The 12,403-nt window shown below is 46.3% G+C and overlaps 1 protein-coding gene across 1 annotated transcript in view; it reads right to left on the bottom strand.

Annotated features, from left to right (window-relative positions):
* The window catches only part of LOC114089277 (stimulated by retinoic acid gene 6 protein-like), a 42,360-nt gene that overhangs the window by 22,759 nt on the left and 7,198 nt on the right, over nt 1-12,403 (bottom strand). The window contains exons 2-4 of the mRNA XM_027931079.2: nt 5,412-5,487; nt 4,155-4,255; nt 622-752 (exon numbers count right to left, since the gene is read on the bottom strand). Of these exons, the coding sequence (XP_027786880.2) occupies nt 622-752; nt 4,155-4,255; nt 5,412-5,487 (308 nt within the window). The remainder of the gene's footprint in view (nt 1-621; nt 753-4,154; nt 4,256-5,411; nt 5,488-12,403) is intronic.

Here is a 12,403-nt window from a genome sequence, read left to right as displayed (position 1 = left end):
CCCTTATCTTGATTTTGGCATTGGATTCATGGGTTGGTTAAAACTTCTCAAATTGGGTACTTCTGACAGGTGTCCAGTGAGATGCCGTTTGGGTTCTGAAGATGGACGAGAGCCTGGTAGGCATTTGATCTTTTAAGCTTAGAGCCCCCGAGAGGGAAATGGGCTGGGCAGAGAGGTTCAGGAATTGTCTAGGAAATCCCTGAACCTGTAAATTAGACCCGCTTCTTCGGATGGAGCATGAGGCGGGAGGTAGGAGTGGATGGGAAGCGGAGCCAGTGGCCGAAGGAGCAAACATCATGCTTTGAGGAGGAATCCCAGGCCTGTTGATAACCAGAGGTAGCGAGGCTGGGACTCAGGAGAGCAGCCGGGTGTAGGGGGGGACGATCCCACTTCCTGCTCCCTTGTTACATCACGTCTAAAGGGTCTCTGAACCTCACTGGGGGAAAGCCCCACAAACCAGGTTTAGGGCTTTGTGAGCTAGGTCTTGACCCTGGGCGAGTCACAGGCCGGGAAGAACACGGCAGTTCACAATGTTAACCCCCTGTCCCCAGAGAACCCCTGTGGCCCCTGATAGCAAGAATGTCCATGGTGAAGTCCCAGCAGGAGTGAGGCAGCCTGTACCTTGGGCCCACTGCGGGACCTGCAGGGGCTGGTAGCCTTCTGAGAACAAGAACATGATCTTATTGGCTGTGGCCCCAAAGGCGATTCCATAGGACCACCGGTTACTGAAAGTCCCCACGAAGTCCAGAGGCCTGCAGACAACAGAAGCAGCTCATGAGGACAGAAGATGACTCTGAGACACTCCCACAGATCGTTTCCAAAGTAGCCATCTCATCTGGAAGAGGGATGATTGGAGAGTAAACTCTTCATTATAACCGAAACTCAACTCGGAGGTCCCCTCAGAGCTAGTCCCCCGCCCTGCAGCTAGACACAGACTCCGGAGACTGAAGTGAGGAAAACGAACTTCTTTCCCTAGAGGAGCTCCAAGTTCAGTAGGGGACACAGCAAGGACACTAGTATCCATGACATCAGGCAAAATGGAACAAATGTTGTCTATGAGACACAGACTGTATGACTTGGTAGAATAACAAACGTGTCCTATACAGGTTTGGGGTAACCTTCCCTGGACCCAAATATGTCCTATGAGAATTCTCTCTTCAGTGTATCTGATGGGGTCTGGGTATCTCTGGCCACATTGGTGCCAGGTGATTGAAGGAACTAAGCCTATACCACTCTAGCACATTGATTATTTTGAGTTAAATACACTTTTAAACCTGAAGGTACAAGAATATTAACTCTGACCTTCATGTTGCTACTTCAACACAGGAGGTAAAATTCCCACGTGAAATTTCCCTCTCTATAGGAGAAAAATAGCATTCTTATCATAAAGATGAGAATTTGAGATTGGAGAATTCTGTTCGGAACTAATTAACATAACTCTAATCTTCACATCATTTAGTTACTTTTCCACAATGTGTTACTTTGGATCCAATTCAATATATCCATGTTCCACTTTAGCTGCCTCTGTGGACCTTCATTTCCTTGGGAGGGCTCCTGTGTCACATAAAATTTATGTTAAATCAATGTGCATGCTTTTGTCCTGTGGATCTCTTTTATGTCAATTTAATTCTGGGACCCAGCTGAATCACCTTAAGAGGGTAAAGAGAAAAATTTGCCTTCCCTATACGACCATGCCTTCTTGGCAGGGTCACCTCCTGACTTTGGATGAGCCGGGTGGATGCCTGTTCTTGTATTTGGATTTGTGGCCCTTGGGCTATGAGCAAGTAGGTCGTTAAAGTCCTAATTTGGAAAGTCACATCATGATGGGATCAGAGTCAATGCCACACAGAGATCCTAAGTCAGAGATCCTAGCTACCAGAGAGGAATACAGCAAAATAATGCTGAGGGGCCCTGGTGACACAGGGACAGAAAGACAAAGAGCCAATCTCCCATAGGTTCCCAGTTCTAGAGACCAGTTCTCATTAGGCCATTCTGGTTTCTGTGAAATTTTTTATTTTCAAATTTTTTCTTTTCTTTTCCTGTAACTAAGCTTGAATGCACGTCTGTCTCTTCCAGCCAGGAGAGTTTGGTCTAGACCAGAGTAAATAACTCCAACTATAAACTATCAACTCCTCTGGGGCGGGACCTAGCCCAGGACCTTGGAGAAGGGTCCATACCTAGTGCAGGTTTTCAGATGTGCATATTGTTGAACGAATTGCATTCCAATCAAGATGCCACTGACAGTACTTATAAGCCACGGGAGAGTCAGTTTCCCCATCTTTAAAACAGAGATGGGCACCCCTATTCTGCTCACTAGAGTGCCACTGTGGAGAGCAAATGGTAATCTGTGGAGGGCCACATGCACATGGAGTTATTGTTCAGTAAAGATGGAGGCAAACATCATGAAAAGAAGCAGGATGGGAAAGTGGCCAGGAGCAAGTCAAATGTGCCCTGGTCAATTTAATTCAGAGAAGTTTAATACAATTGCTATGGAATTCCTGCTTCTTACCAAGTCCTGCACCAGCCCCTTCATGTCAAATGCCAGGGGTGGGGTCTGAGATCTTTACCCATCAACCTCAGCTTTGCCTCCCCCAGCGTGGCTTACACCTGGTGCTTTAGGAGGGGTCAAATGTCCCAGGGAGTGTCCAGAATCCTCTAACTGCTGCTCAGAGCTGGTGTGAGGTGCCCTTGGACTTGGTGGTTGGATTTTTCCCTCTCTGCATCTAGGGTCAACCTCAGCCTCAGTCCTGACATTCTGGCTTCCTCTTCCTTCTCCAGAGCCCAGCGATGAGTTCTGGGGGTGTCCCTAGCTTGAACCTGCTCACGTTGACACTGGGAGATGGAAAAAATACCAAACCAGTCTGGGTTAAAGCTCCTGTCACTTGCAGCTCTATGGCTTTAGACAAGTCATTTAACCTGAGTCTGAGTTTTCTTATCCATGGTATGAGGATAATGGCCTCCACGACGCTATATTGCCAAGAGGGTTTAGGAAACTAATGCAAGGCAAGTGGCTTAGGGCCCGGGTCACAAACAGGGTGCAATGAATGTTAACTGCATGACAGTGATGATGATAGTGATGGTGATGATGGTAATGATGATGATGATGGTGATTATGATGGTGGTAGTGATGATGATGATGGTGATGGTGATGTTGGTAATGGTGATGATGGTGATGGTGATGGTAATTATGATGGTGGTGGTGATGATGATGATGGTGATGGTGATGGTAATGGTTGGGGATAATGGGGCAACATAGAACCCAAGAAAAAATATGATCAGGAATGTAGTGACTCAGAATGGCAGAACTAGAAAGGACCTGAAAGCTCCCCTGGTGTGTGGAAGGTAGAGAGGAAACAGGAAAACAAAGGTGGTGGGCATCACATGGAAACCAAAGGGGGATCCGTGGAGTAGTGGAAAGGGGTTATTTACTGAAATATAACCCTTCCTGTGCCTGTGGCACTTCACAGCTTATAAAGTATTTCTTCATTTGCTCTCTACATTGACACTGTGATGAGCAGAATAGGGGTGTCCATCTGTTTTAAAGATGGGGAAACCAAGTCTCACATGGCTTGTAAGTACTGCCAGTGGCGTCTTGATTAGGATGCAATTCAATTCAACAACTTGCACATCTGAAAACCTGCACTGGGCGTGGACTTTTCCAACACTGGGGAATGATATTGGCCAAGTCATATTGTTATATTTTGTGCATGTAACAAATACGTAACAATGAATCCCACCATTATGGACAGTCACAATGCACCAATTAAAAAAAAAATACAGAGGCGGGGAATTAAAGAAAGCTCCCCTGGTGCAGCAAGATCTGGCACATGACTCATGGCACCATCCGCCAGGAAGACTCCCTGCCTCCAGTCACAGGGAACGCTCTTCCTCCTGTTCCCCGAGATGGCCACACCTTCCACGTGGGAAGGCCTTTTCCACAGGAGTCTGAGTCCTCTTAGTCTCCTTCCTGCAGATCTCAGCACCCAGGGCTGCGATGGCTTAGAAGTGGATTCTCATCTCTCGGGTGTTGTTTGGATTGGGGAAGGGACACGCAGGACTGTGCATGGATCCTGGGAGCTACCTGGCCTCAAGTTGATGTTGGTCACAACTACAGAGTACCCCCAGCTGTAGGGGCTGACCCCGACTCAACTCACACGATGATTCCAAAGTGGTTCCCCAGGAGGTAGGAAGTGTCGTCTGTCTGTCTACCATGCTCTCGTCTTTGTAGGAGGGACAAGACCAAAATGATGAAAAGCTGTAGAAGAGAAGATGGAGAGTCAGTGGGACCTGTTCATCTTCAGCTGGGCCTCAGTGTCCCCACTGAAAGAGGGTGTGTGGCTGAGCCCAGCATGCAGAGCATCCCTGTCACCTCACACTGCAGAGTCAGGGGTCTGACTTTGTGGCCCTGAGCTACCGGATGTTTTGCAGTGAGCTTTCTTTTGTGTTGCCCTGAACAGATGTGGGTTCAAACCTGGTTTCTCCCACACACTGGCTTGAAGGGAGACTTAACTTCCCTGAACCTCGGTCTCTTCATCTGTGAAAAGGCAGTGGTGACTGTCAGAGATTTGCTCTGTGGATTCGGTCATGTCCTCATACATGGAACATGTCTCATGTTCCAAAGCTCATAACTATACAAGCACACATTCGGTATTTCTTTGTAAGAAGCATCTCAAATTCAGTGGGTCTTAAATGGAACTCATGATATTCTCCCTGCCTTGTGGTTTCATCCACCCCAAACCTGGATCTCTTCTAATTTTCCATCACTAGTGAATGGCAGCTGCCACCACCCTTCCAGATGTGCAAGTAAAACCCAGGAGTCATCCTCAACCTCTGCTCACTCTAACCTCCCTCCCCCACCCATGAGCAGGTCCTCTCACTCCCAACATCTCAAGTTGTCCACCCTCATCTAGGAGGACCTAAGCTGCCCTCCCTGAGCCCCACAAGAGAGTCCAGCCTCCTCTCCACACTGCAACCAGAGTGAGCTTTAAAAACACAAATCTGACCATGCCACCCTCACGCTGAAAACCCCTCGGTCATTTCCCTTGTCCTCTGATTGATGACAGAACTCAACAGAGAGCCCCACAGGGCTGTGCCTATCTGGTCCCTGCCCTGCTCCCCAGACTCCTCCACCTGGGCTCCCCACTCCTGGCCTTCTCAGCTCCTCACGCTCTCCATCTCCTCTCTCCCCACAGGGCCTTTGCACAGGCTCCGTCTTCTATCCGATATCGCTGATGGTTGAATTCTTTACATCTTTCTTCTGTGAGATTGGTGTATAATGTAAGAAACTGAATGAAGGTTTGAGAAGAAACTCTGCTGATGTCCCTCCCCTGAGCTGTCAGCCCTCCAGGGGCCTGTGTCACACAGCCACCCAACTCTTCTCCCCTCTTCGTCCCTCCCCGGTCTTTACTTACTGATGGGATGATGGAGTAATGGAGAAAGAGCTCCATGTCCACTGAGCTGGTGCAGGTGCCATTTAGCTGCCTGGTTCTGGAAAAGGGCCAAAAACCACATCGTCCATCACTGCTACGGACTCCTCAGCCTTGAACATCCCCGACAGGAGTTTGGCTTGTTGACCGCTAAGACCACCTGATCTTTTAAAATTTTGCTTTCTCTGAGTCAGGGATGCTCCTTTGTGGTGTGTCTTCCCTAAATGGATTGATTTTCTTTCATATTTCTCTCTCCAGCTTGATGATTTATTCAACTTCCTTGGTAACCGAAATGAATTCCTTCTTTTGTTGATGACACAAGCAGGGACAGATTCAGGTTATGTGAGCCCCAAAATATGTAATCTGGGTGTTCTTTTAAAATATAACTACAGGGGGCTGGGGATGTGGCTCAAGCGGTAGCGCACTCGCCTGGCATGCGTGCAGCCCGGGTTCGATCCTCAGCACCACATACAAAATATAACTACGGAAAGATCTTACATTTTCACATTTTAAGGAAAACCTATGACCACGTAGACACTTAACTAGAGTCCCTCCGCCTTCCCAGAGCCTTGGAAGTGTACAAACAAGGAGACCTCAGACTGAACCATCACTAGCTTCCCAGAAAATCTGTTTATGGACATAGTTTCCCATGGTCAAGGTCAAGAAGCACCAGTTGGGCTGTTGGGGCAGGAGAGAGGCTATTGGACTACACCACAGACTGGCCTCTCTGGTCCAGTGTCAGCAGGACAGGTGGTGGGGCTCATGTCTGAGACACACGGACATAGTGGAATGACTTGTTTTTTCTTTTTTGGTACTGGAGACGGAACCCAGAAGTGCTTTACCACTAAGATACATCCCCAGCCCTTTTAATTTTTTATTTTGAGAAAGGATCTCCCTAACTTTCCCAGGCTGGCCTTGAACTTGAGACCTTCCCACCTCAGCCTCCTGAGCAGACGGGATTACAGGCATGCACCTACGCGCTCAATTTCATGGCTTCTTTGTGAGAGGGATTCCTTCCTTTCTGGGTAGAGGAAGGAATTTGGCTTGTTGCCCACTAAGACCACCTGATCTGTACTCTGTTCTGCTGCTCTGACTTCACAACACCCCCAAAGCCCACTCTATCGCATCTTTACTCCTGACGTCCCTGACCCCTGTGGCATCCACCCGGCCATCTCCTGGGCTTCCTTCCCTGGCAGTGACTACTGTCCCCTCCAAAGCCTCAGGGAAGAGCACTTCTCCAGGATCCCATGAGGTGACACAGTCCTCATAATTCTAAAACCTCCAGTAAATGGTGGGGTGGAGGTGGGTGAGACTCAAGCTGTCAGAAATGTCATGGAACTGTCATCGGTCTTCTGCTCTTAGGAAGGTACGCTGAGCCCATGCCCCAGTCTCCCCATTCCATGTGAACCCTCAAAGCGGAAGGCAGGCAGGCAGGCAGTTATGTTTCCAAGCAAGAGAGGTATCTACCAGGGGGCACAGAAACTGCTAGAAAACTCTGGACAGTGGGGAGCAATTAGGACTCTAGCAGAGAGAAAAGGCACCCCCCAACATGACCACAGACCGTAGGCCACGCAGGAAGGCTCCACGCCCACAGCAATTGGGGGGGGGAGGAGCAGAACAGGGCGGCAGCAGAGCACAGTGATGAATGGGGTCTTCTGAAGACAGCAGTAAGACAAGATCCCCAGGTAACAAGACAAAATGGATCTGTGCGGAAGGAGAAGGATTTAAAGGCAACCGTCATCAAAGAAGTTAGTAAAACACTGTTAAGATCTAAATAAGTAATTATCAGCAGGGCACCATGGCGCACACCTGTAATCCCAGCTGCTCAGGAGGCTGATGCAGGAGGATCTCGAGTTCAAAGCCAGCCTCAGCAACTTAGCGAGGCCTTAAATTATTGAGACCCTGTCTCTAAATAGAATATTTTTTAAAAGGCCTGGGGATGTGGCTCAGTGGTTAAGCACCCCTGAGTTCAATACTCAGCATATATATAGAGAATGTAAACCATTATATTAAAAAGTATATATGGGAGAAAAATTCAATCTTCCCAACAAATGACCAAGAAGAGGAGAAAATGAAGATAAATAAAGACCCACCATGAAGACAAAAAGATCCAAAGACTAGTAAGACACCAACAGAGGAAAAACCACAAATATTTTTAAATACTTAAAATTTAAAATGGACAAATGATCTGAATTGTCATTTCTCCAAAGAAGACACACAAATAGCCACGAGGTACACGGAAGTGTAAATTAGTGCTAAACATCACTAATTTCCAGGGAAACTCAGATCCAAACCACAGTGAGGTGTTAGCCCCCCTCGTTAGAATGGCTACGATCAAAAAGACAACAAATGACAAATGCTGGCGAGGATGAGGAGGAAAGAGAAGGCTTTACGGAATTGGTGGAAATGCACATTTGTACAGCTGAGAGGGGAAAACAGTATGCAGGTTCCTCCAAACACTAATACAGAACTCTCATGGGACTCAGCAACCCCATGGCTGGTGACACATCGAAAGGAAAGGAATTCAGGGCTGGGGATGTAGCTCCGTGGTGGAGCACTTGCCCAGCACACACAAGGCCCTGGGTCCCAACCACAGCACCAAAATATAAAGAAGGAAATTCAGAGTGTATTGCAGAGACATCTGCAATCCCAAGATCATTGCACTGCTGTTCAAAATGGGCCAGATATGGAAGCAGCCCAGGTGTCCACTGGCAGATGAATGGGTAAAGAAAATAGGGTGCATATACACAATGGAGTACCATCCAGCCACAGAAAAGACTGAAATCCTGCCATGCAGCTACATGGATGAGCCTGGGGAACGTTAGAAGTCAGGCACAGACGGAGCAATGCTGCATAATCCCATTCGTATGTGAAAGCTAAAGCAGCTAAAATTCTATAAGTTTAGGTCTAAGGAGCAGAGTTGGATAGAGAGACATAGGTTAACAGCTGCGAAGTACAGTAGGATAGGAGGAATCCGTTCTAGTATTATATTGCACAGAAGGGTGACTATAGCTAACAATAGTTTGTTGTATATTTCAGAACTGACAGAAGAGAGAATTTTGAATGTTCCTAACATACAGGATAAATGTTTCATAGACAGTTGATAAATGTTTGAGGGGACTGATTTGTCTGTCCTGATTTATCACCACACGTTGTACATGCATGGAAATCTTCCACTGTGTACCACAAATGCTTACAATTATTATATGTCAATTAAATAGTAAAAAATGAAAGTAAATAAATATCTAGAATTCAATTAGTCATGAAAGAAAAAGTTAAGATGAAATGGTACCTGATCTATGAAATTGGGAACTATCGTAAACAGTTACCCAGCAATATTGAAAGTTAAGACAATTAGTATTTATTTACTGGGGGTCATTTATTTACATTCTGAGGATTCATTTTGCAATATGTACCAAGAGTCTTTAAGAAACAATTCCATTTCCAGAAATTCTACTTTTAAGAAACATCAGCTAAGGACATAATCTGAGAAGGGTTTGAAGGTATGAACTAGAAGACTACATTGTGTGGAGAATTTATCTTCCTCCCTCTCTCATATGTGTGCATAAAATGTTAAATGTAACATATGCTCATTGCAAAACCTTCAATATATTTGCAAGTATATAAAGTAGTAAATGAAAATCTTTTCTCCTTCCAAAATTATGTTTATAACCTACTTTGTTTTTTAAGCAAAAAACCAGAATCAGACTAAATTTGATTTTTCATTTAATAAATAAAGGAAATCATTCATGCCACTATGTAGAGACTCATCTAATTCTTTTTGATGGGTGACCTTGCCTGGACAGATTTGCTGCTGGGCCTGTCTCCTGCATTGAGGGGCTAAGTCAGGAGTTAGACTCGTAGCGTCTTAGCAACTGGTTTGTTCAGGCAAGGTCTACAAGTAGCTCTCCAGGAGTCCAGAGCTGCAGAATCTGATCCCCTGACTCACCTCACAGCCCAGCAGTCACTGTGGTGTACAGAATTCACATGTGTTGGAGTCAACATAAGTGAGAAGACCCCTGAGTCCATTTCTCATATGCTTCCTGGTGAGCCCAGGGTTGCCCCAGTGGGCTTATTGAAGTTACTGGGCAGTGGCCAGATGTCACTCTACAAGATCTGCCTAACACTGAGAGTGGCATGACAAAAACGTGCTTATGATACACTGCTCACCAAAAAAATGTAAAGATTATAAAACATTACATTCCCGGGTTGAGAGTGGTCATCTCTGGTGGTGGGATTGGAGGCCGTCTGCTTTCTTTTTCTTAATACTTTTCTGAATTTTCCACCTAAAATACAACAGAGATGTTTGGCTCGACGGCTGTGTTATCTATCCTAGGGCGTAAAGCAGCGGCTAGCACAGAGTAGGTAGCAAAGAACGAACACGCATGGAATTTGCAAGTGGGGAGGACTGAATGCTGTCCCAAAGAATGGAAGGCCATTCTGAAGGGAAACTGTCCGTGAAATCAGCGGTAAGTGATGTGACATGTGCAAGGTTTGCCCTAGGACAGAGCAAAATGCACAAATCTTTCATCAAAGTTAAAGAAATTGAATATAAAGCTATGGAGTCAGGCTGCGAATTGACATGTCTCTTCGTACATCCAGAACATAGTCACCTGTACTCCCATCTCCTCTCTCCAACACCCCAGCGTGGACTGTCTCCTGGGGGTGGAGGGTCCCCCACAGTCCTGCTTCCACTGGTGCTAACATGTAGTAATAGGATAAACCCATGATAGATAGCCCCCGACGACTGACATCACTCTATTGTGTGTCCCTCTGTCCTAGGCACTCCACTCTTTGTATTAACTAATTTAATCTTCATAAGAATCTTGCAGGGCAGGCTGAATCAGCCCCTTTTTAAAATGAGGAACTGAAAACCAGGAGGAGGCGAGGTTAGAGCCAGTGTCCCTGCAGTCACCCGCCTCCCTGCCCCAGTTCCCAGAGTTCCCTGGCCGTCCAGGCAGCCGTTGACCCGTCAGTGACCCCAAGTCTAGTCCAGAGCCCATTCAGCAGAGTCTGAGAAGATGTTTATTAATGTTTTTCTTATGTTTCTGTGGAAACTTCCCTCAGGAAGCTGAGGCCCAGAGAGAGGCAGTGACCAGGGAATGCCACACAACCCAGGACCAGTTCAGGTTCCCCTCGGTGGGCTCAGTGGGCAGGATGCTGACCACCTCATGGATAGCAGAAAGGATGCTTGGTACAGAGGAGGGACAGGGGAGGAGGAAGAGGTGGGTGTGCATCCACATGTGTGTGTCTGTGTGTCCGTGTGTGTGTGTATCTATGTGTGTGTGTCTGTCTGTCTGTGTATGCAGGTATCCGTGGGATGCCTGGTAACCCACCCCCTGTGTTGGGGGTTCTTTGTGAATCCCAGGAGCCTGCAGAATCCCACCTCAGAGCTGGGAAGTGGTGCTGAGGCTGCCTGGAGCCAGATTGGAAGAACCAACTGTCACCCGATCAGGAACTCCGCAAGGGGGTTAAACACCACAACTGCCCCAAATTTAAATTATAGAAACTTATATTTAAGTCAATTATATTAAACACAAAAGTACTAAAGACTCCAAAGTCATCCCTTCCTAATTACTTTCTACCTTTTCCTATTACCTGTGCACTGGAGGCTCTTTACCAACATTGTGTGGAGAGGAGAGCAGCACAGCGTCAGGGTAGGTGATTGCCTGTGTCCTCCCCGGCCACACTCAGGGGCATCTTGCAGCCTGACGTGAGTCACGTGGGAGGACTAACACTGTGAGAACTGGCAGTCACTACCAACCAGAGGTTGGACTGTTGTTTTGTAGATTGTCTATAAAGTAATGGAGACACGTTAATAATGCAGATTTTAAAATATATTATGTCTGTAGCCTTTACACTGTGAGTAGCAAAAAGTATCTATTTTTTTTAATATTTCTTAGGACTCAAAAACTTTTATCCCATTCATCAAAGAAGCAGCTCCTGTCAACTACAAGCAAAATTCTGACTAACGTCTTCCTTGTTTCACACTTGTCTTACTCATTAATGTAAATAAAAGTGTCAACCAAAGTTCATGTCAAAACTACCCTCATCTATCAGTGGTCACATAGGCTGGCCACAGGCACGAGAGGACAACAAAAATCAATGGAAAGCATCCTGGGCAAATGAATCAGCAGGATGGAATATGTAATAAAGATCATGGCATATTTTATTATAATTTGTGAATTGTGTGACATATCTGCTGTATAAATATGACTTACAATCAACTTATATGTAAGGATGCCACCTTCCTTTCGGGGAGTGTGTGTGACACATTTCCCAGCACACCGCTGGCAGATGTGACCCTGGCCTTGGGCATGGCCTAGAAGAATGAGATTTCCAAAACTGGAGGATGGGGTCAATATTAACGAATGTATTAGGGGAAAGCCAAGTTTAGGGTGAGGAGCACAGAGGAAGCCATCGCGCCAGCCCCCTCTCTTGGGCCACTCTTCCTTATTGTACAAGTTCGTACTCTGTAAAATGAACAGATTGGGCTAGGTCAGGCTTTCTAAAATTTTTGACTACAAGTCACATTTCTATGTGTTACACACAACGCACAATTACAGCGATGACCCGGTTCAGGTATGTGTGTGTATATAATAAATCTTCATAAAACAATGTCCTTCCTCTGCTTGGTGCTCTCTGATATTTTTAATCTGAGTCAAATCATTTCTGGTCTGACCATTTCATTTTGCAAAATGCTACACCACTGAATTCACCCGACAGCCCACTTTTGGTTGCAGCCAGCTGTTTGAAAAAAAAAAAGAAAGAAACTGATCAGATGACTGCTAGGGGCCCATCCATCCCCAAGGGCCTCTGACTCCATGACACATTCAGCAAGCATGTGTCTTCGCACTGCAGGTCCCCAAACTCCAGGATTTGCTCAGATGTGTAAATAGCAAGTGAGGTCATTTGGAAAGTTCATCTCGGCCTTATCTTTTCTTTCTGGAACTGGAGCCAAGGCCTCCTGGCTCATC

The sequence above is a fragment of the Marmota flaviventris genome, chromosome 13 (genome assembly GCF_047511675.1).
Source record: "Marmota flaviventris isolate mMarFla1 chromosome 13, mMarFla1.hap1, whole genome shotgun sequence".
Classification (NCBI taxonomy): Eukaryota; Metazoa; Chordata; class Mammalia; order Rodentia; family Sciuridae; genus Marmota; species Marmota flaviventris.
Note: the sequence above shows the minus strand (reverse complement) of the source record. Positions and strands in the feature narration are given on the sequence as shown.